At 37.1% G+C, this 25128-nt stretch overlaps 2 protein-coding genes across 2 annotated transcripts; both read right to left on the reverse strand.

Annotated features, from left to right (window-relative positions):
- Positions 1-11785: 11785 nt before the first annotated feature.
- On the reverse strand, positions 11786-18924 carry smpdl3a (sphingomyelin phosphodiesterase acid like 3A). The gene is made up of 8 exons (XM_034003277.3): positions 18497-18924; positions 17271-17484; positions 16369-16513; positions 15858-15954; positions 15271-15434; positions 13962-14142; positions 13544-13668; positions 11786-13000 (listed from the first exon to the last, which is right to left on the reverse strand). The coding sequence occupies exons 1-8, from the start codon at positions 18621-18623 to the stop codon at positions 12629-12631; spliced, it is 1425 nt and encodes a 474-aa protein (XP_033859168.3). The 5' UTR covers positions 18624-18924; the 3' UTR covers positions 11786-12628.
- A 3738-nt stretch (positions 18925-22662) lies between these two features.
- On the reverse strand, positions 22663-24988 carry LOC117402474 (fatty acid-binding protein, brain). Its single transcript, XM_034003655.3, has 4 exons — positions 24798-24988; positions 24317-24489; positions 23276-23377; positions 22663-22981 (listed from the first exon to the last, which is right to left on the reverse strand). The coding sequence occupies exons 1-4, from the start codon at positions 24868-24870 to the stop codon at positions 22931-22933; spliced, it is 399 nt and encodes a 132-aa protein (XP_033859546.1). The 5' UTR covers positions 24871-24988; the 3' UTR covers positions 22663-22930.
- Between the last annotated feature and the right edge of the window lie 140 nt (positions 24989-25128).

The raw sequence follows: 25128 nt of genomic DNA on the forward strand, positions 1-25128 counted from the left end.
AATACATGATTAACAAAAATGTTCACACTGTTGAATTAACATGACTGTAATCTAAACAGCCATTTTAGTTTGATAAATGCAAGCTTTAAAGGTTAAGACCACCTGCAGTCTGGATTCAATCAAAGCACAGACTGGCTGTAATGCGCTGCAGTAATTAATACCAGCATGACCTGCTGAGGCAATTAACATTGACCTTTCTGCTAAAGTTTAAAACATGTTAAGAATATACTAAATACTTGATAACAATGGCCGCTAAGAGAAGTTTTTTTTTTTTGTTTTTTTTTACCATTTTAAAAAAACAGTATAGAGCAAAGTTTCTAATGAATGTAACAATAAACAAATCTAGTTAGATTTTATTTAAAATTATAGATACAAACTATTCCAAATGCATACTGTATAATCAAGTGGGAAAGCATTGTAAACAGTTAATTTACTCATTTAACATGAGACTCTTAAGGGAAATGCATACTGCATTGTAATGTTCCTGTCTGGCATGTATCAAACAATTAGCAAACAGAGTTTTTCCAATGTGCAGCTCCTCCTGAAACCAAGACAATGTGGAAGTTGGGATGGTCTGCTATTTCCCAGCCTGCATATATTCACACTTTTGCTGGTCCAGCCTTGTTGCCTATGATGACTAATTTTAGGGGTGACTGGTCACGCAAGCCCTATAATTCTGGCACTAGTTTCCGACCTGATCTTTGGGGGAACCGTGGCCTGCTGGAGGACCGAAGACACCTGTACCTCATACATGTGATTTTTATTTCAAATTTCAGTTCTCAGAGGTTGTAGGTACTTTTATGGGTAGTGGAAAAACCAAGACTGTTGGTGATCACCAGGAACTGTAATTGAGAATCTATGTTCTTGTTGGAGAAGATTTAAAAACAGCGGTATTTCCATATTTAAGGAAGAATCTGATTTTTTTTTAAAAAAAATTTTTTATGAATTTAAATGATTTTATAAACAAAAACGTATTACTTAGTTGTTTAATGTTCTATTTGTAAAAAAAATACAAAAAGGAAAAAATGTTGCTTCTGTCAACGTTCTGCTTAAGTTTGTTATTTATAAAAAGATGTGCATTTTACCATGAAAGCAGTTCAACTGTTTTGGTTGTGGTTCATGATATAAGTCTATCCTTCAGTATTAAACCAAATAAACTGTTAAAAACATAAATTCTCCTGCCCATATTAGCATGCATTCAACAACATAGTTACTGTATAAGTACAATCAAGTCTGTACAGGCATTCTGTTTGCTCTTTGTCAAACCTCTTAAAAGACTACCAATAACAGTTGTGTTACAGTCCAGGTGTACCAGGGGTATAACCTAAGGATGAAATACTAATCCTTGTTCAACTGTGAGGACCTAATTTGTTAAATGTTACACTGCTTGTGAGGAAAGCTTCTGTCATCTGTTACATAACTGACTCCCACAAAGAGAACACAAAACTATGGTAATGATTTGAAGGAATTGTTGGTAAAGTTTCAATCTGCACAGATTAAGGCAGTTCTAGGATATTAAAAAAACAAGTTTACAGACATTTTAAATGCATTTAACAAAACTAGGCTACTGCTATAAGCATCTGTAATGAAGCATAAACTAAATCTCGTAAAAGCATGTTGTCCTGATAAGCTTCCTAATCTAGTATGAGATGATTTAAACTGGGCACAGACAGCATCTGTACTGTGACTTCATTAATAGGAACTTTAAACACTTTAAATCATTGGAGCTATTCACAAAGCTTAAGGACATTAGTGGACTCAACAACATGTCATATTCATGAAACTCCTAGAAGTTTGTAAAAGTAGCCAACACAGTCCAGAACAGTTTCAGAATAGTTGATTGCTGTAGATCACCACTGGCTCAAATGCATAAGCATGAGAGTACAGAAAAGTACAATTCTGGTGATCATTTTATAAAGAAAGAATAAATAAAATTTAGCAGTAGTCTATAGCCAATTAACACTTCAATAAAACAATTAAAAGATGATGTCTTCTAAAAGAGTTATTTTATATAAATGTTGTGTCACCAAAGTTTACTAGTAAAATTCAGCATTTTATGCAAAACAATAACCAAACACCCATCAATTGATTTCCTAAAGAGAAATATTTACATGCAGAATCCTTTTTTGTCATACACCTTTAAATATGAAAAACACTGTCTCTCTATAAGCAGTGTTGTGATTAATGCTTCTTTGAGTGGCTCACAGTGTATTTATTTTTTATCTATCTTTTAGTTGAGTTACCAGGGCATTTGGCTTCCACTTACCAAACATTTACTCAACTGGCAGAATCCCTTGAACAACGACTATTGTACCCGGCACAAATTCATTCACCTCCTGAATGCTAATCATTTTTACTTGAAAGGGTTTCTCCAAAACTGAAAGAAACTGTTAGCCCTGCCAGAAGACAAAAACTTTAGGAAATGTTGCCTCGTTCGTGTTTTGGGGTTAAAGCGCTATCTGACTCTGCGGGATGAACCCTGCAGCTCTTCTGTTTCAAGAAAGGGTTTTGTGACTTTTCTTTTGTTGTGAAAGTCATGGGCTGCCCTCTCCCACAGTTCACCCTTTGAGCAGCTCAGACAGAGAAAAAAAAAATCACTGCAGGGAATATAAATTACAACTGAAGCAGCTTCACCGGAAAATGTTAGTCCATGAAGCTCAAATCATGGTCCAGTTAGCATGTCGTTTTTACACTGTATCTCAACTCAGCTGTGTTAGATAATATACCAGAAGGCAGTTCAGATTGCTCAGCCTCCACTTCAGAAGCAATTTACACAACCAAGATCACATCTTGTCATTCGCGGTTCGACTAGCATGGTAACATACTGTACTGCTAACATTTCTGGACAGATATAAATAGTTCAAAGGTATTATATTGTCCCTATGCCCCAGTTTGTATTTACATTAATGATTCTTCAAAGGGAAAAGTAGCTTTGACTTAAAGGGCTATAGCAGCATTTTCACAGATTTAAATCCTAGTCTAAATCAGTCAAAATCCTAGTATAGTAAAGTAGAATACATCGATATTTTGATTATTACATATTTGGACTATTTTTTTTTTTTTTTGCATACTGTCAAAATGGCATAAGAAGTTATACAGAGATACCAAGGGTCGACTATCCCAAAGAGTGAGATCTTCAGGCCAGAGTGAGCCTTTCCAGCTGGTGTGCTATGTCGTTGCTGAAGGCAGGGCCTCTCGTCTCTGGTCCTTGGGGACACCCAATGGGCCAGGTTTTTAATCCAACCAGCTCATAATAGTTTATTTTAAAATGTACACTACTTAATATTGCATATGAAACACATAATGTAATAATATTTTCACATGCATGTTATTAATATGATACAAATAACGACTATGACTACTACAAATAACATAATAATAATAATAATAATAATAATAATAATAATAATAATAAAACAGGCACATTAAATCTTTTCACTGGAACTGGCAAAACAGTAAATAAACCAGTCAGATGGCAGCCCTAGCAGTATGCTCGATTCAAACATACAGTTGTTAAAATACTGATTCAAACTACCCGTGTTAAAAAAAAAAAAAAGATTTTTGAGCGATGACAGAAGGGGGAATGTCCTGATGAAAATGTCACTCTTTAAACCATATGAATACTGTTTACAAAAGAATGGCACTTAGAGTAGATTAGAGTACGGTGGCCCTGAAGTGCAAAACATAAGCAAATAAAAAACGTGTTTGCAAACACAAAAAAAACCCACCTGCAAACAAATCAAAACCCAAAACGGAAATGACATAGCTAAGTGGGCGGGTATTGGTAGTGGAAAGACATAGATCAGATCTCTGATTGGATGAACATTTACTGTGAACCTGGACCTAACATGACACACTTAAAATTTATAATTTCTAAGGGTTGCCAAATTATTATGGGAAGGCACCAGTGGCGGCTGGTAAGGTCTGTGGCAGGGTTGGCGGGAGCGCATGTGGAGAATTAGTGAGTTTGAGTTGTGGCTGAACCCAACTGTACGGCACTCTTATGTGTGTTGGTGTGTATCAGAGGAGTCTACCTGTGTAAATCAGGGTGTCACAGAGCAGCTCACAGGTTGATGGTGTTAGTGTGGAAAAGGCTCACTAGGTGGGTGGTTAGCTGAAGACGTATTATTCTCCTTCCCTTTCTCTGATCACAGGGCGTCACACAGCAGGGCAGACTGGGTGGATGGCTGTTTGAGGTCTACTCTTTTTCAATCCCTCCTTTCTCTCTCTCTCTGGTCTGTCTCCCTGTCTTTACTGTTTCACTGCTGGTAATCTACTGTATTAATAACATTGCATGTTTGCTTGTTTGTTTTAAATAGTTTTTTTGGAGAATAAGAGTTAATTAAATATAATTAAATTATATATTAATATTACATGAGCTACACCATAGCTAGTGCTTCCTTGTTCTGCATTTAACCACCAATGTAATTACTAGAAAAAGAGAATCCCCCAGCTATAAATGTATTTTAACTATAATGTAGATCACATACAAGTATCCAGAAATAAGCATACAACTGTATAATTTATCATCATAATTTCATAATAAATAATAACAATAATAAACATAACAATTAAGCACAAATGTTAAGACAACATTGAAAACTAACTGACATATAAACAAAAGTTGGCTTTATTTAGAATTTAATAGTAAAAATGACATTTTTAAATTTATAATAGTTAAGTTGTTGATTAAAAAAGCACCTCCTACCTCCCTAATTACTAAGGCTTCCTCCAAATATATTAACATTTCCTAATTGGCGTAACTGCGATAATTAAAATTGTCAAGTTCAAAATTCCAATTGCATCTAGCTCACTCTGTCTGTATCTCTCGCTCTCTCGCACACATGCAATACAAGGTCGGTGGCGCTGTCTACCTGTATTAAAAAAAATAACTCCGCTTAATCCAATAAGAGAACGCTTTCAAGCACCACGTGTTTTATGCAATTTCAATGGGAAGAAACCGAGAAAGGCAAAGCCCATGGAGGAAGTGCCGCCATTGGAATTGCACCTGCAGAGGGCGATATTTTGCTTGCAATCTCTATTTTTGTACTGTTAACACACGCACACACATACACACAGAGGCTTATACTTGTATTATTAATTGTACGATACGTTTTGTGGTAAATTATATATATAATATTATATTTAAAAATGAGAAACCTCCTCTGGAAGGCACTGTATACACATGTAAAACAATCAATAAATAAACTTATATTCTTTTTTTAGACATCTGGAATATGGACACAGAATCAAAGCTAATAAAAAAAATATTTCAGTGAAGGACACACATATGAAATAATTTGGGATTTGTTGAAGACCCACCATGATGTCCATATGAGTTTGAGAAGTTTGACAGATCGCTTAAATCAACTGGGACTAAGAAAATGAGGCAACTACTAAACTTGCATGATGTGCAAGCTGTAATTCACAGTGAGCTAAGGGGACCTGGCCAGATGTTTGGATACAGGACAATGTGGCAGGTTTTCAAACAAAAATACAACCTAACTGTAAAAAGAAAGGATGTAATGACTCCGTTGTCTGAGATGAACCCAGTCGGAAGCTGTAGGAGGAGAAACAGGAGATTTGTAAGAAGAGTCTATCATTCCATGGGGTATTTCTGTTAGTGGATGTATTGATGGATTTTCAAGGAAAATTACGTGGTTGAAATGTGGGCCAACAAACAATAATCCTGCAGTTATTGCTTTGAATTATATGAACTGTGTGTCCGAGCATAATGTTGTACCCATGCGGCTAAGCACGGACTGCGGCTAAGCATGGCCTGCGGCCATTCATTGTACTTTACGATCAACCCAGACTGACGACTTCTCAGGTGGTGCAAGTCATGTATATGGAACTTCTACGGCAAACCAGCAAATAGAATCCTGGAGGTCACATTTAAGAAAACAAAGGTGAAATTATATTTATGTAGTGCATAAACATATTGAAATTTAATAGTGCAGTAATATGGAAGAATAAAAGCCATAGCATTCTTTAAGTATCTAAATTCTGGAAAAGTATTTTCAACTATTGTTACTATTGTTATCATATCACCTCTGTCTGATGGGCCTTGTTAATGATGTGTATCTATGCAGTTTTATGCAATAAGTGTTCGGTCTCAGGGTCCAATGCAAGTGCAAGTTTGCCCTTGCACATGGTATGTGAATGTTCTGAACTAGTTGCATCTGTATTTTAATTTTCAAATATACTTCAAATGCATTTTAAATACTGTTAAATACACATCTTGGTAGAGGTGTTGTTAGACCTGCTTATCACACCTTTACCAATTGCCATCCATTCAACTTAATAAAACTCACCTGTTGGAGATCTTTTCAATTTATGAAGGTGACATCTTTGAAGTGCAAAATAAGGACACAGTTCAACAAACAAAGTTAAGTCATTTCAGTCATAAAACTGGGGAATACAATAGAAGAGAGGCTTTCCAAAACAGACGAACAGTGAATTCCCTTGATTAATAAAGCATAATTGCAGACAAGCAAGCATGTGGCCTATTTTTGTGAATAAATTGATGCTACACATTTTAAAATTACTTTTCAGTTCCCAACATTATATTTTGCATTGAAAGAACTTCTCTGCACAGGGCCAATAATTAAAATGAACATAAAATGCTGTATAATGAAAATAAATCTTGACATTGTGTAGCCATTAAAATAAACACACATTTCACATTGTGTTAGAATAGTGGTCTCTTTAGAGACATTGGGTATGAATGTATTTCTGAATATATTACTGTCATTATAACACATTTACATGTCCAACAGGACTCTGTATGGATAAAGCTCTGCAACAAAAATAATTGTCAAATACAATAGTAATTTTTTTAAGGGAGTAAATATAACTTTGTGACAGAAACAGAATGATTCTTGGTGATAAATCTCCCTCCCAACCTGTGAGGGCGCTAAGGGGAACAGAATACCCTGGACTGGTTGGCCTGACAATTCATTCCCAGGGTTAAAAGGAAGTCGGTCATCTAGAAAGGGGCAGAGCTTCGGTGCACTAACTCATCGACCCGGAAGAGAAGCGACGTGGCAGCTGTGGATTGGAGGAGAGTCTGCAATTGTTTACCCAAGGGGTCATGTGCGACGGTACAAAAAGGGGACGAAGCGATGTAATCTGTTCCTTTGTTTATGGTTAAGAAAGACCTGGAAGGACCTGTATTTGTATTTATTGTACCGTGAGTGTTTTGTTTGTTTGTCACTAATTGTTGCTATTTGTTATTATTAGTAGAAGGCTAACACGGTCCGGAGCTGTCGCCAGAGGCCAGCACTAACCCAGACATCACTGCACCTGTATCACGATAAACTGAATTTACACCACAAGCACTTTAGCCGTGGTATTATTATTTATTAGCAGGTGCCCTTACCCAGGGCGACTTACAGTTGTATACAAAAAATACATATCAAGAATTAAAGTACAATTAAGAGCAAGATACAAAATGCAATGTCTTCAGTACTAATATGAGCAAATACAAAACACAGTACGATTTGATATCGGGACAGTTCAAGAGCAGATTAGAGTGTTGATAGTTACGTCAGAGTTAGATATGAGTGCAAGTGAAATACAAGATACTACAGATTGGGTTAAGTGCTGGATTAAATACAGTAAAATAGGGAGCAGATACGTGCAAGTTAAAGTGCATTAAAGGTAGAGCGCTATATTGTCCAGAAGGGAAGAGTTGAGTTTTACAGGTATCTACAGAGGTGTGTCTTGAGGAGGCAGGAGGAAGGTGGTCAGGGACTGGGCAGTCCTGACATCCATAGGAAGGTCGTTCCACCACGGCGGGGCGAGGGTGGAGAAGGAGCAGGCTCTGGAGGGAGGGGAGCGTAACAGAGGTACAGCCAGTCTTCTATTGCAGGCGGAGCAGAGAGGAGAGGTCGGTTGGGGGTGTAGGGAGAGCGGAGCAGTTGAGTAGCATGGGAGAAGCGAGGCAAAGAGAACACCAGGTGAGCAGTGGAGTTCTGGATGAGCTAGAGCAGACGGGTGGCTGACGCAGGGAGGCCAGGCAGGAGGGAGTTGCAGTAGTCTAGACGGGAGAGTACCAGGGCCTGGATGAGGAGTTGCATGGAGTAGTTGATTCTTCAGGAAGAATCAGCAGGTGCGTGTTATAGTGGAGATGTGCTGGGAGTAGGAAAGGCAGGGGTCCAGGGTTACTCCAAGGTTCTTGGCTGAGGAGGAGGGAGAGCGTGTGGTACATTCCAGAGGAATGGAGATAGAAAGATCAGAGGAGGGGGAAAATGAGGAGGGGAAGAAAAGGGGGTCAGATTTAGGTTGAGTTTGAGGTGATGTGAGTGAACCCAGTAGGAGATGGTAGAGATACGGGAGGGGATGGTGGGGTCAGAGGGGGGGAAGGAGAGGAAGATCTGAGCATCATCAGCATAGAAATGGTATGAAAAACCATAGGATGCAATGAGGTGGCCCAGGTATATTGATGATGTGGTTATTTACAGCACCACCTGGCGAGAGCATTTGGTTAGGGTTACGGCCGTCCTTCAGTCTCTTACGGTAGCCCAGCTGACAGTTAACTTGGGAAAATGTGCATTTACCAAAACAGAAACTAAATATTTGGGATTTTTAATGGGTAATGGAAGGGTGAAACCCGTTGTCACAAAAATCCAGGCTTTGGTAGATGTGGCAATCCCCAAAACCAGGCCAAAAAAAAATCGAGATCGCTACTGGGGTTAGCCGGTTATTACCGCTGCTTTATCCCTGAGTATGCCACAGTGGTTAACCCCTTAGTCAACCTCACCAAAAAAAGTACACCAAATATAATTAAATGGTCAGTAGAATGTCAGGGGGCATTTGATACTATTAAGCGTAGACTCTACTAGGCCCCCACTATCATCACACCTGATTTCACAAAGAGATTCATCCTGCACACTGATGCGTCATATACTGTATACATATCATATACTCATAATGTGTGAGATATAAGCTTAGGAATGCGTGAGAGAGTGAGATTATTATTATTATTATTAGTTTATTTAGCAGACGCCTTTATCCAAGGCGACTTACAGAGACAAGGGTGTGTGAACTATGCATCAGCTGCAGAGTCACTTACAACTACGTCTCACCCAAAAGACGGAGCACAAGGAGGTTAAGTGACTTGCTCAGGGTCACACAATGAGTCAGTGGCTGAGGTGGGATTTGAACCAGGGACCTGGTTACAAGCCCTTTTCCTTAACCACTGGACCACACAGCCTCCTTGTAGATAACATGCTAATGCGTTAGTCTCACGCTGAATGCACACAACTTGACATGTCTGAATTATAGGGTGCTCGAAATGTTAAGACCAGGTCCTCGCAAAGTCCTGAACACATTTTATGGGCGAGTGGCACATCTAGTAAAAGCACTCACGTAGAGTGCAGGATGCGCCCTGTAGTCTGGACGTCGCTGGTTCGAGTCCAGGCTATTCCTTTGCCGACCAAGGACGGGATCTCCCAGGGGCGGCACACAATTGGCCGAGCACCACCCGGGGGGAGGGAGGGTTAGGTCGGCCAGGGTGTCCTCGGTTCACCACACACCAGCGACCCCTGTAGTCTGGCCAGGCACCTGTGGGCTTGCCTGTAAGCTGCCCAGGGCTGCGTTGTCCTTCGACACTCTAGCTCTGGGTGGCTGCATGGTGAGTCTGCAGTGTGTAAAAAAGCGGGCGGCTAACGACACATGCTTCGGAGTCAGCGCAGGGGTGGTGGACTGGGAGCCAGTCAATTTGACCCCTAGGAGGTTCAGGAGGGGTCATAAATGTGGGGCAGGGAACAGAGCAACATGACTTCCAATATGGTGTTTAACACAATCTGTAATTGTTATTAGCTGTAATCTTTGTTTGGGTTCCACCAAGGCTCCTCCCAGGTAAATGCAACCCCTTATCTGTTAATCAGTGCTGGCAGAATTGGCATAAAATGTATATAATAAGGTTCTAGGTGGCAATTGCCTCTTGAATATCCTTAACAGTTCACCCTATGAGCAAACGGTACATACTTGCTTGGCTTCACTTCTATTATGGTACTGTATCTTGTTGCTTTTTCAAAAGTTTTTCCAGCTAAGTCAGATGTTCCCTGAATGTTGAAGCATTTGTAAACTCGATCTGGGCATTCTCTGCCAGAGCGTGGATTTCTTTCTTTTTTTAAAAACTTGTTTTTCAATACCAATCAAACAATACCTGACATAAACCATTGGAAGCAAACTGAAGGCTTTCTAGAAAGAAAGAAAGAGTGACACACTTACTAATTAATGAGGTTTATGTAGCCCATGAAGTTTATGTATGTATGGCCAACAGGGCTGCGAAGGCCAAAGAATTGGACTGTAATTTAGACAGAGATGTAGCACCAGGTACTACACTGAAAAGCCCAATAAGCGAGGACGGGTCAATGGGCATCTGCACAATCTGGGAGAGAGTCGCAAAGACAGAGGTCCAGAATGCAGCCAACCTGGGACAATACCAGTACATATGAATAAGGGTAGCAGGAGCTAGTTTACATCTGTTGCAGGTTGGGTCCAGGTCGGGATAGATTTTGCAAAATGTCAAATTGCATTATAACCATGACGGTCACAGACCGATGAGTAGTGCACTCGAGTAAGGATGGATTCACAGATCTCGTCAGCAAGTGCAAAGCCCAAGTCCTGCTCCCAATGGGCCTTCAGTATAGACAATGAGGGGCAACTTAGGGGTAGAATGGTGTTGTAGATCTTTGAAACCATGCCCCTACAATTAGGGTTGTATTCCGGCAGTCAATAAGAGATTTAGAGGCAATTTGGGAAACAGTGCAACCCTGCTACATACAAAATGCCAAATCTACTATTCAAATGATGCCAAGTTGTTGTCGACATGCAGATCCTTATGGGATTTAGCACCGTTTCTGTACAGTAATATCAGATCCACTGTATTTGTGTACTGCACATAAGAAATCATAAAACAGCAAGAGGACAGTAAATGAAAGTAATTATTACTCTTTACTAAAATTGTGGTATACTCATTTTTTTTAAATGTGACAGTTTAGTACTTACCTTTTACTCCTTATTTATATGTTGTGGCAGAGTGTCCCGCCCCTTTGTTTATTTATTTTATATTATGATTTATGTTTATTATGGCGAAAGCCAATTTGTTGTTATTGTTTTTGTGTTTAAAAACCTCATAAGGATGCGTGACTGATCAGCTAGTGACAGTCAGTGACAGTGACAGTCATGCATCCTTACTAAACTCGTGCAAGCTGTGGCCAGAATATAAAAGCCTACAGCAGTCCGCGCTACAGCGGGGAGTGTACAGAGGAGAGTACAGGAGAGCGAGCAAGGAGAGCTAAAAACAACTGCTAAGGATGCTGGTTTTCACCAGCACGATACTTACTTGTTTATTTGTTTGGCCCTTGTGCCTTTTTGTTTTGTGTTTGTTTAAATCTTTTGTTTTATTATTCAATACAATAGCTGAGTGCCGTAGCACTCAGTTTCACCTGCTACTTCCTGAATCTGTGTTTCTGATCTGACGTCATCACTGAAGGCATCCTGTTCACATATGTATTGGAATATAGCATTTTTCATGAACAGGGCTATTTTATGGAAAAAAAAAGAATTGCTTAAGAAACTCAAATTAAATTAAAGTTTTGGCTTCAGTTTTGAAAATTCTCATTCACCTTTGTCCTTTCAACAACAGACCTTATAAAGCATTATCCTCTCAGGTCACAGAGTTTGTTTTTAGTATCTTAACAGAAAAATACAGAAGTCTCTGAATATAAAGTTACTATAGAATCATCATCACTACACAACATGGCACAATGTCTGAACAACAATAACATGATTTAGTTTATTTAAAAAACACATTAAAATGAGATACAATATGCGATATCAAGCTCATTGTATGATTATAAAAGGTCATCCTTCTTCCTACTGTACCTTTTTAAAAGAAGATGGTCATAGAAATAATCTGATTTGTTAGAAAAGTATATCAAGATATTTATCTCAAGCAAAAAGATTCCCTCTTAAAAAACACAAGATCCAAACCACTAATGTCAAAGCACTAGCTATTCCCAGCATAACACAGAAAATTGCAGTATCAGTGCTAATTAACTCTATATACAAACAGTACTTTCCTACAAACGGTACTGAACTTTACCTCAAGTAAAGTTTATTATTTCAGTCTGTGACTAAAGTGTGGGGGGACATACATTGACAAGGAATGTTTAAGATGGACAATAACTCTTTGTGAGCTGTGGAAAGACAGTAAATTACAAAACTGAAGCATAAAGCTGGGACTGGCTATGGCAATTATCTTTTTTTTTCTAAATGACAAAGGTATATTGTCTTGTACTGTAGTACATCAATAAAACAGCATATTCACATACTGATTTCACATAGTTTGGCTACACTATAGAATAGCACTGTGGCAGTAATAAGGTTTGTCGTTGCTTCTTAACAGCTGGTATGATGTACTACATCAAGCCCTGTAAATTGTTATGTACTCAGTTTATACATTCAAAATGGATTGTACACTCTTGTCATAGAAAACAGTAAGAATGCTCATTATCTGTGTTATACAGCAATATCCTGTTGCTAATCTAGTGTGGCTAAAATTAAAGGTGAGGATGTAGCAAAAAGAATCAGCAAAAAGAATGCAATAATAACATTAATAAATGACACCATGTTTTTGTTTCTGTTCCCTCTGGTATGTGGTCTGTAATAACCATACTAGTTGTGTGTCTGCCCTCTTGATACAAGCTGAATACGAGTCATGGTCTAAGAACTGTATTGAACACACTTGATTTGCTTTGCAGAATCCTTCACAGACAATACTGTTGTCATAACTTACTATGAAGTTATTAAAATACTGCTGAAACTCCTTACTTTGTGGTTTTTCAAACCTCTGTGCAAGCTCATATAAACTCCTTGGCTGAATATCTTTTATATTAAAGTATTTGGTCATGATGTATTCCAGTTTCCAGTCGGGTTTCTTTTCTTCATTGGCTTCTGTAAGATTCAGGTAATACTGCCAGATGTCCTAAAAACATGGATATTAAAGTAAATAAGTATGCATTATGTACCAAAAACTGAGATGCCATTCAATAAGGACCAAATGAACGGTTAAAAAATCAAGCGATATAATGATCTTTCAACCCTTGTGGACTCGGGTAGATTATAGAAGCAGGCTGAGTAAACAAGAGTTTAAAGTCAAAATGTCAGATGAACCAGGAAGCAAAAAAACAAAAACTACATGGACCTAGAAGCAAGACTGCATCCAGTTAGATGACAGAGACAATCTGAATAATTGCCAACTTCATCAAAAGGTAAACAAAAATAATATCAAACTTTGGAGCTATTGGCTTTATTTTCAAAGCATTTTTTTAAATTAACTTCTATTTTGAGATATACAACACATTGAGCACTTAAGAGTGCTTGAAATATAACTTAGTTGTTTGTTTTTCTAATAAAAGGATGGAATCACAAGTTGGTGTGCTGTGACAGACATGAAAACCTAATTTGAAATTGTGAATTGAAAATGTGAAAAAAGCCTTTGTCATAAAGATGGTGCCTGACAACTTACCAGTAAGTTGTAATCACTGGAGTCATACTGGTATAAACGAAAGCCAGGGTTATTCGACTGAGACTCCAAAGCTCCCATGATTGGTGTTACAGCTGGTGCCACAAACAAAGAATTGACAGCATTCCCTTCAAAGATAAAGAGTAAAGATTACTTCTGAAATGGTTATTTCCTTTAATTGGTTTCCAGATGCACCTGGAAATATAGTACTGTTTTTAATTAAATGGCTATGCATAAAACAGTTTGTAAGAAATCCTGTAAACATTTTTACTGAATAAAGCCCCTAGGCAAAAATACAGGAATATTGTTACCAGCCTAAAACAAAAGCACATTATCAGTCTCTTTTGTATTATATATAAATAAATAAATACATACATACATACATACGCACGCTGAACACAAAGACAACCGTTTAGAGTACCTTGCTCATCCAAGAGGACCATTATGCTGTCTCTGTGAGTGTGACCATAGAAGTGACCTGCTATGACATTGCTGTATTTGAGGAAAATTCTCACGAGTCTTTCATTGAAGTGTTCTCTTACTGCAGTGGTATCTCTTGCAAAAGGTAGATAACCAACAGGGACATGTGCAATGATGTACACCTTCCAAATAATAGACAAACAAAGTGATAAGTTTCTTACTCTCCAACAAAAGAAAAAACATTTTTTTTCAAAAGAATGGTCTATTGTTTTGTTATTTGGTAAATCACAATTATACTAAATTAATTTGATTGTTTAGCTTCTCACACTTCCATGCACATAATGTCCTAATGTTTTCATACTCCTACATCATTACAAACAGTACATTTCTCATTGGAGGTGTACATTTTATGTGACACTTATACAACACCCTACAGAGTGCTGTACGATACAAGCTGATATCTACTCCACAAGAGTTAGAGCATTATAACAGCCTTGACTTGCATAAAGAAGGAAAAACATTGAGTGAAAAATCTCGCATCACTCGATTTTCAAGGTGTGGTATCTGAAGCATAATCAACAAGTACAGAGAAACATCATCTGTAATTGACAAACCCAGGACCGGAAGACCCAAAAAGCTGTCTAACAAGGATGAGCAATACTTGAAGAAAATATCCTTAAGGAATAGAAAGAAGACAAGTTTGAATTGACAACAGAACTGGCAGAAGGCACAGGTGTCATTGTCCATCAAATCAACAGTACGACGGTCACTCTTAAAATTAGGACTTAAAGGATGTGTTGCAGTAAGAATACCTCTGTTAAGAAAGGGGAACAAGACTAAAAGGCAAATATGCAACATAGAGACTTTTGCACAGCAGTATATATATATATATATATATATATATATTAAAATAGTTATATTTAATAACAGTATAGCTCATTTTAATGGGACGTAACCTTCATCTGACACAAATACATTTCAGATGTGAAATTTCAGAAATGCCGATTGCCACTACCACCATGGGACTAAAAATAACTACAAACTATACATGTAACGATACTTGAGATATTGTTCTTAAGGCTTTTATGATATGAAAACGTTTCTTTGGGGAAAAATTTCATCTGATCATTTTGGGGATAGATGGATAAACAGCAAATATATTTGAGACACACAACTTGTTTGTGGAGGTGCTTTGTGTGAGCCAGTAAACTAATTTGGGGCATTTCTCAGGGTATTTAATCACAGAAGTGGTCCCAGTACAAAATATTGGGAACCCTGTTTTGGAACAAATTTTGAATCCATAATTTTACTTTTTCATTAGCCTGTTGAGAAGTGTCCAATGTTCCTTCGAGCCACTCAAACTGTCCTGCAGGGTCTGTCATATTCTCAGTCGCATGGTTTGGACTATAGTACAGAATGGTGTTCAAGCTTATTAACCTTAGGTTTGGCTTCACAATTTGTGAATAGAAACCACCTAAGAAACAAAACAACATAATAAGTATTAACTCTTTAACGATATGATGACCATTTGGTAACAGCTTATTTGTGTTACTGATGGGGTTAGCCAATATTAATAATGCTAAAATTCAGGAATAAATCATGCAAATAAAGTAAAGCCTAAATATTTATATCATTCAAAAGGTAAACGCTTCTGGGGAAAAACATGAACCAGTAACCCCAACAAGTCTATATATTAGAACGAGCTGAAATAAAAACATGTGTACTTAGATATGCTTCTTGACTGTCAGAATCTTATTAAAATGTATATTACTGCCACTTTATTGTGCCATACAGGACAATGCTGCTTTATATGTCTATTTTTAAATAACTTTTTCAAACTAGTCATCAGTTTATTAAGCTTGGTGTACTGTAGGTCAACATCACAGCCTCGTTTTACCTGTCGACAAGGTGCTGAGGGCTTCAGTTGTTAGCCAAGGCTTCCAAAGCTCAGCCACAGCTTGATAAATTGTATTAGTTGACACAGGGAGCTGATCCTGAAGAGGAAGACGGACAGTTTAATAGCAAACTGCAAACAAATAATATATTTCTCTAAACCAGGATGTGGTTCCCAGGAGCAATTATGAAAGTGGAAACAACAGCTCATGAAAGGTCTCCATTACCAAAATACACTGGCTTAGATGCAAACTAAGTTATCTCGTCATGACAAGCTATTAAGAAGAATCTACAGTATATATTCCAAAATGATAAAGTTAGATTATTTAGCTTATTTGTTTAATGTCTGATTCAAATTGGGAACAAAAAGAAAAGCAGATATTGAGGAGAAAAAAGAAAAGTAGGACTTGTTTATTTTATTTATTTATTTATTAAATACTATCAAGTTCCCCCATTAAAGTTAAATTGTAATGAGGACATTACACATGGTCTCAACGGAAACTTGAATCGCTTACCTGTGGCCAATAATCATGGTTGCCTAGGGCTGGGAAAACCTGAAGGTTTGGGAAGAACTCCCGGATGGTATGAGTCATGTTGCTTATAACATTTATGACAATTTCAGTGGACAGTTCATTTGCAGGAACATGCGGAGGGCTGTCCCTAAAGCAGAAGGCATAAAAGGTTAAATCACTTCTTAAAAATAAACAATGGAGATCAGACTTGAAATATGCTAATCTATCTTTGTGCAGTGTTTACCCAGAGGCAACAAGGTTGTCGAATTAGCACAAAATCTGCAAATACATTCTAAACTCAAGTTTTTGCTGCTGCTGTATGACCACATACCCAAAACTCCAGTGTGTGCATGTATTGCATCCTGGAATCTGAAACAGCTTTAAAAGACAGACGCTCTGTGATAAAGGATAACAGCTTCCAAAATGCAAGGTACAAAAGCAGCATTTTTTAAGCCTTTGTAAAATATATTCCTTTCTATAGGAAGTTAAAACACTGAACATGCTTTCAAGGCTCTGAATCACAAGCTTTTCTAAAACTGCAGTGTATTTGGGTCAGTGTCTTCAGTGAGGGGAAATGATTAATTACCACCATAAAACTGTGAAATAACGCATGTCAATAATTGGCACAGTATTTTTTCATTAAGTTTAAGGGCCATATTTACAAAGCATTCACCTCCATGCTATGCTTGTTTTACAGACCGAGCAAGAAACAACAGGGACATGGGTGAGGTCTTACATTAACTGACTGTTTGTTGTATTTGATGCTTTTTAACATTCACTTTTTTAAAATAAAATACTTATTTGTGTTTTATAAATCATAAACACAAGAAACCACAGAGCAACTTGCAAATCACCAAAGGTTGTTCAGCTTTTTAAATAATACAAGTTTAAATGAAAATATGTACCCTGTCCAAATCATAAATGTTGGTTGCTGATCCACATCTTTCATGTGCTGAAATGCTGACTGAATCAGCTGATAAGGTGAGTCACACATAAAATCCCCAAAGAACCCTGGGCTCTTGGCTGGGAAACCCTTAGATGAGAAACAGACTTTGGTGTGGTCATCTGTGAGGTGGTAGGTTGGGTCCAAATGCAAGTCAGATACATGCCAAAACTTTCCTATTAAAAAAAAAGCAGTATGTCATTTCACTATTACTGGACTTCTGTTACATTAACATAATAATTGTTCTATAAGGCAAAAAAGATCACAGTGAAAACAAGGATACAAAAGCAAGAATATCTGCACAATATCAAATGTCACTCCACGAGGCATCATTATAAAAGATCACATGAACACTTTCCTAAATGACATTCATCTCCTGCTACTCTTAATCTAATATGAAATAATGTCCTTTTCATGTTTTATCAAAACTGGATAATCAGGTTTCTATAAATATGCGTGACACAAAGACAGGCACAAACAGCTTGGTTTGTCAGCCGACCGTCTGGATGCAGACCCCAAAAATACATTAGAAAGGGATGCAAATGAACGAAGTAAAAGTTACCTGCTTTCTGCACTTAGATGATAATTTGTGTAGGGGCAGTTCTTCCTCTCTAATCAATGTGTCAAAACTTCACTTATGGTATAGTCAATAACTTAAAATAAAGAAGGTTCTAAAACCTTCAACACAATTGGATAAGCGTTTCTAGGGATACATGTAAAATATGTGCCATTCAGACAGACAGACAGCCTCTATAAATCTCCAGATTATGATATACTTAATAATGTCTAAAAATGAATGTCCATTTTATAGTGATACTATAGTACTTTTTGGTAAGGGAAAAAACAACCGTCTACCCTAACCTAACCTTATCTTTTTATCAACAATAATTCTAAGGTTAAGGAAACATAAGCCCCTTATTGGTAAAACTAAGTGTAACAGTACCACTTCTGTGGGGTTAATTATAATGCCGTCAGTACGGGAGGAATTACGCTTTAATTAATTTTGACACGGCATCCACCTGTGGTGATACAAACAAACACAAATAATGATTGCAAAGATGTTGTGTCATCTTCTAATAAACAACCTGCTCGGTACGGTAGATGTTGTTACACGTATCGACACAAAATAGTTGTTGCAAATGTCACTAATGTATTACTCTTGTCAAAAAATATTCAGAGTTTTCTCACCAATAGACTCTTCAGCAGTATATAAGTGATCCCTGTTGTCCAGTGGCGCAGGTGAAACAAAAATGCTGCTCCAGAAGCCAAGAATTAACCAGCAAACACAACAAAGCACACTTTCGACCATTTTCATACTGCTCCGATTTGTTCTTCCACGGTTTCAACATTCCATACATATGACACAAACACGAGACACAAACTGTCACGTGAGTTGCATTGTGAAATCTACGTTGCTACAGTTTGCGTAAATGAAACTACGTTTGTTTCATTTTCTGCATAGTCTCGTAGTTTGCACTGACCATGTGTTGATCATAATACCCATTACCGTTCATTTGCAGGAAACCTGACAGTGGTCATTAAAAGAAACAAATTAAACAAGTATAGAGCTTTAGCATTGCTCCGTTTTCCCTGGGTCAGTGTGGGGCAGTTCAGGCTTTTTAACTCATACCTCAATGCATTCTGGTAAGTGTAGTCACGCTTCTCTTAAAGAAAAGAAACACGTGAAAGGTACCTGAGACAGGTAAAAGGTACCAGAATGCACTGTAATGTGAGTTGAAAAGTCTGAACTGTCCCAGTGAACACCATAAAACGCTAAATTCATAGGAATGCAATGGAAATTGTTTTGCACAATTGTGTCCTGTCTCCCCACCCTGTCTGATCAGGCTTTTGAACCCTTATGCTAGAATCATATGCATGTTAACCCAGGTTTGGGGGTTGCATGACAGGTTTAGAGTGCTTGGCCAAATAGACCCTCTATCCTCATTTTCAGGTATAGTCAAGAGAAATGGCATACTAAAGGCCTCAAAACTGCATAACAATGGCAAGCCTAAAAATTGCTTTTGCACATAAACAGATTCACTGTCACTCATTTGCTTATTTTACGCACATTGTTTAACTGAACCTTGTTGCCTTTTCTAAGAATACCAGCAAATAATTCAGTTAGCTCTGGCCAGAAGCATTTATCTCAGCTGCAACAGATGGTCTTGAATCACTAAATATCACTTCATTAAGTTTCACTTCAATTTAATTGACAAAGTGGTGGACCTTGCTTGTTAAATCTAGATTGCCCCATATTGTTGAAGAACACAACCCAGTCCTGATTGCATTTATGCATCTGTACAAATAACCCTTGTTTTGGTGCTCCAATACGTTGAGTGCTGCATTAACCGAGATGGCTAATGGTGTGTTGTTAAATTAATGAAAGGAAGTGTAAATTGACAATTCTGGTAACACACACTCTATTCATCAAAATGTTGGTGTTCAGAATTTTTGTAGAAATGTTTTCCGAAGGTTTCCTGTTTACATTTTTTTTGTTAAATTGGGAGTGATTAATCAAAGTTTTATTTGGAAAAGACTTCTCTGACAGATTTTCTACCCTTTTGATACACAAATTAAGGATGCTTACATGGGACCACCGTAAAATCAACCTAATCTGAATGAAAGCTGCCACAGTTGATGACGTTTTGCTGTAACACGGAATGAAATAGCAGGCTTTAGATGAAGCACACAGATAGAAGGGAGTGGGTTTTAACCACCCCACTTCTTTTTAAGACCATCGCGAGGACTGTGTAGGTGGCTGGCGCAATTCAGGTGATACTCGTATAATCAACTCGTCTTTGCCTAATCTGCACGTCACTGTACACAGCTTTATTGTTAGTTACAATTACAGGCTAGCAAGAGAGAGACGAGCATTTTTGTCTCTGTCTGGTAATTTGTAACAATCGTAAATGTTCTAACGTCATCACTAACCGACGAGAAAGCACTCCGAATTACGCGACAGGTGTCACAGGCTAAATGCTTAACCCCGGATAATTTAGGCTAATTCTCACCTCTGCCAATTTTAGTTTGGGTTAATTCTCATCCCCGTCGTGAGAAATGATCATCTACTGACTCTCTTCCCTCGTCCCCCTGTGGTGGAACCCGCTACCGGTTAACCTCAGGACTGTTCAATCTTTTACTGCTTTCCGCCGTCTTCTCAAACCCCACTTATTCAATCTTTATTTGTAAATTCTTATGCATTTTCCTTTTTTGTTTAAATTTATTTTGTATATATCGTATACGTGTTTTTTTTTTGTTTTTTTTTTGCATATTTATTGCCTGTAATTCATATACTTTTAATTTTGTTTAATTTTCTGTATATTGCCTTGGATAAAAGTGTCTGCTAAATAATTAAGTAATAATAAAAATAAAAAAAATGAAAAAATCAGCGCGCGGAAATCTAGAGAGTTACGCCTTTGGAAAGTAGATAAATAAATGAACCAGACACCAGTAAGAATTCATATAGGCCTACACCAGTTTACTTTCATCAATTTGATTTTATCAGGTTTGTGTTCTTGTGCTTTTTATATATTAATTTATATTTTGTTTAAATACGTAGCTAAACTGATTTGTAACCGATATGTGCAAATCATTTAAAGCTATTTCATGTTTTAACTATTTCAACACTGCAGACCTCCATACAGCTCTAGGAAAATAACATAGCAATAAACTGATGTCATATACTGTACTATGTGTATATCTATGGCTGTTTTAATTTTTTTTCCAGTATGGATACTGTTTATTTAATTATCCTGGGGTAATGTAATTATAGTGCTGAAAGACTTACTGATATTGTACCTTAAGTTTTGGACAATATTAGTGGACATTTACTGCAGAACTGGTCTGAAAACTGATTATAAGAATGGATGTGATGTGTAACAGTTTTGCCCAAAGCTTATGAGTATGTTATATTGTTCTACAGAGCCTACCCAATTGTTTAAATTAAGCTTTATCACTCAACACTCTTAATCAGGCATTAGGGAGATTTTTTTTAACACATAATTTTGTTAACTGGAACGTTGAACAAATGTTCATATGCAATTTTGCACAGTGAAAAATCGTATACACATTTTAAACACGACAAATGTTTTTTTTATTATTCATTTCGTGTTAGTTTAATAAGGTAATATAATGCTTATATTATTCACTTGTAAAACAAATGCTGTCTTTATTTCTCGTTTGTACCTTGTGTGGCATAACTTAGCATGTGTTGATTCAAGTTATTTCTCATATAAAACACTCAATAACACAGCACAATATACAGGATCAGCTACATTAGCAATGTATGTATTGATATTTTTGCTCAGTCATGATAACTGCTACAGAGGCAAAAATGAGGTTGCTCTGGGTTGTCAGAGCTTATTCAAATGTATCATACATGTAATATTTATCTGGGAAATGGTTGGTATTTCTGGATGCTGAAAGTGGGTCAGTTAAAGACCCTCCTGCCTCCAATAATTCTAACACAGGAAAGCTGCAGACTTTGAGGTCAGTACTTTAAAAGAGCAGATTTTTAAAATGATTTTTCAATGTTTACATACACATTTTTAAGTTTAAGAAATGGTGGCAAAAAAAAGAAAATGTCACCTTCTATGATTCCAGACTATTTCTGTTGCAACCTGGCCATAAACCTTTAGAAAATACCTGGATGTAAACTGTGCGACTGTTTTAGAAGAGGTAGGAGGTAGATTTAACTTTGACTGTAAAAATAAACGTCTGTTATTGTGTAATGAATCACTTACAGTTTGCGATGGTTGTAGTAGTCAATATATGTAAATGAGGCACACATGTAGTAGATGCATTTGTATGTAAGTGTATGAAGAAAACAAAACATTGGCTTTTTCAACTGAAGGGAGGTCACATAGCAGTCAAAAACATGTGCTAAAGCTTTAATGACTCAAAACTGTTGGAAACAGTGTTTAGTAAGACATTTTGGGACTGCCACTTTGATAAATAGAGGCCACAGAAACCAGACAGCTCTGATTATGGATGGTTCAAATTCTGGTGGTGAAGGGAAAAAACTCGAGACCTGACCCCCTTATAGTCCAAGCACTGCTAATCATGCATGAGTACCCTTGTAATACTGGAAGCCCCATTTACTTAAATGAATCAAAGGCAAGCAACCTTAGTCCTATCTGTCCGTTGCATTGCTCAAACCAGTTCTTTAATTATTAATTTATCTTCAGTGGGGTGTAACAATTGGGGTCCTGGATGGAACAAAGTCATGCAGACTGGAAAAGCTCTTTATGAATATTTACGTCATCTCAATAGTGTTTGGGAAAGAGTCTGGGATGCCAGGAGGTTATTTTTGAACATCTGATAAACAAAAGTTAATGAAACAAAAGAAACAGCAGTGCACTACATAAGGAATTTTATTTCAGTCTGTTTTGCACCAGTTCACAAAAGATGATTTATAAAACTGCTTTATTATTTCAAAGTTTTTTTTTTGTTTTTTTTTTTAATATTTTTTTTTAAAACTGAGCTTATAAAAACATTATTTTCACAAAACATCTGAGCTGATGAAGTGCAAATCTATGCAAACAGTAAGAAAATACTGCTGGAACTTTGTAGTCCAGTAAACAGGGCTGAAACAGACTTTGGAGACATAGGGTTTGAAGCAGATCATGCCTTCTCATATGTTCGGACAGCCTGGACATCACCAAAAGTTACAGTCTGTGATCAAGAAAAAATAAAATACAAACAGATTACCTAATTACACTACAACCTGCACTACACCCACAGGAACCAAGTGGCCACATGCTACCTTTTTTTTTTTTAATACATGTGAATAAGGCACTTTGAATTAATTTAGGCTTACAACAGACACACATAAATAACGCATTGTAAAGGAAAGAATGTGTCTTGTGTCATTAAAAAATCTTTCTAAACTAAATAGTTATTAACAGTATGTGACTGACATAAGACTTCATGAAAAACCCAACACATCACTGCATGTATCTTACTTACCATAACCATTTTGCCATCCTTGATCTCTCTGATAAATGTGGTCTCCTTGCCGTCCCACTTCTGCACATGCACAAGTTTGTCTCCATCCTGGCTCACAGTGGACTGCAAGAATTTTTTTTTTTTTTTTAAACAGAATTGATTTGTGTTAATGTTAAAATAACACAACATAGACAGAATAACTTTAAAAACAAACAGTATACCTTCAGTATACATAAATAAACGGTTTTATTACGATCATTCTTCATATGCCTTTCAACAACAACAAAAAAACAACACAAACACAAACAGTCTTGTGCTTAGGTGCATTAGATGAAAACTGGATACACTACTTGAGAAACAAAAAAGCAGCAAAAAAGTACACAAGGGTGTAATTGTCAGATTTAACAGTATTTGCCCAAACACTGAATAACCTAGTTCTGATTGCCGGTTCCCTGCCACAAAACAATTAGGATATTAAAAGCTACCACAGTAAATATTTAATGAGCTCGAATCACTTGTCTAAAATGCAGATACATTGAATTTTACGGTATTTGGTGCTCAAACACTGCCTCGTTCTGTTTGGTAATGATCTGGTCTTATCCAGGCCTGTATTATAAAGCTTCTGCGGTAGAACCACACATTGAACAGTAAATTAATACTCGGCCGTTTCTAAACTTCAAGGAAATTAGTCTTATCTAAATCTTAGCAACAAAGGATTAATAATAGGTTGAAGCGCAGGGTTTTAAAGTGAATTGTTACATTTGTAACGGTTGTTCTGCTAAAATAAATCTTTGTATTCTTACGATTTCAACTTTATAAAAAACACACATCACTATACTGCCATTTCATAAAGCAGACACTACTTTTTTTTAAATCATGACATTCACAACTTTTTCTTTAGTAGGCTACTTTGTTAGTAAATTAAACACACACAAAAATGGCAACGGCACATTAGAAAGGTTTTCAATTACAGTTACAAATCTAAAAAGCTTTTATCTGTCAAGCTTTGAAAAAAAAAAAAGATTTTATACAGAAAACGTCATTTGATTCTAGTTAACTCACTTTGCAGTTTCTGTCGTCTGGAGTATTTTCATCAAACTCCTCTCCAAGTTTGAATGATATTTCTGTGTTCTTAAAAGTACTCTGTGTTTTCACCACAACCTTATCTCCCTCTTGGCTGATGATGATAGTTGGTTTAGTAACATTACCAACTTGCCTTGTCGCAAAACCGACACCTGCAACAGGAAATAAACCCGCAGTTACTCTTTTTCAAAGTGTTACCAACAAGATGTCATGAAAGCGTATAGGATAGTGTTCTGCATAGCAAGTATCATATACAGCGGTAGCAGAGCTCGTCCACATAGTTTTAACAGGGAGAAAGAAAGCTTTATAACTTCATAAAGTTGTGTTACCTTGATGATGCACGGCTGTTAGAATACTCTAACAGCCGTGCACTGCAATCTACACAGTGACTTTACGGCTGTTTAATAAGACACCGGTACTCTAATTCACATGTAGTAGTGAAACAGCTCTTGCAACTTACCTAGGGCTTTCATGTACTCATCAAAGTTCTGACTGTCAACCAGTTTCCAGGTGGCACAGAATGCGTCAACCATGTTGTATTTTTAAAAAAGAAAATATGTATATAACAAACAGTAAATTTGAGGTAAGAGTTGATGTGTTGCACAATTCGACAGTAACGGTCTATCAGATCCCTGTACACTTGCAACATTTCCAGCTAATATTAATACCCGGAGACTTGGGAGGAGTTAGACTCAGCACTATATCTGGACGCCGCGATTGGCTAACTCTTACGCTTTCCTATATTGTGATTGGTTTGAAAATATGGTCAGAGTAGGTGTTGTACATTGAAA

Source organism: Acipenser ruthenus, chromosome 5 (genome assembly GCF_902713425.1).
Source record: "Acipenser ruthenus chromosome 5, fAciRut3.2 maternal haplotype, whole genome shotgun sequence".
Taxonomy (NCBI): domain Eukaryota; kingdom Metazoa; phylum Chordata; class Actinopteri; order Acipenseriformes; family Acipenseridae; genus Acipenser; species Acipenser ruthenus.

Coding starts and splice junctions, on each gene's coding strand:
- smpdl3a (XM_034003277.3), bottom strand. CDS start 18,623: ATGAAAATGGTCGAAAGTGTGCTTTGTTGTGTTTGCTGGTTAATTCTT. Junction 16,514..17,270: donor ACATTTATGATTTGGACAGG/GTACATATTTTC, acceptor CTTCTGCTTTAG/GGACAGCCCTCCGCATGTTC. Junction 15,955..16,368: donor ACCATGATTATTGGCCACAG/GTAAGCGATTCA, acceptor CTTCCTCTTCAG/GATCAGCTCCCTGTGTCAAC.
- LOC117402474 (XM_034003655.3), bottom strand. CDS start 24,870: ATGGTTGACGCATTCTGTGCCACCTGGAAACTGGTTGACAGTCAGAAC. Junction 24,490..24,797: donor TGAGTACATGAAAGCCCTAG/GTAAGTTGCAAG, acceptor TTCCTGTTGCAG/GTGTCGGTTTTGCGACAAGG. Junction 22,982..23,275: donor AGGATGGCAAAATGGTTATG/GTAAGTAAGATA, acceptor TCTTGATCACAG/ACTGTAACTTTTGGTGATGT.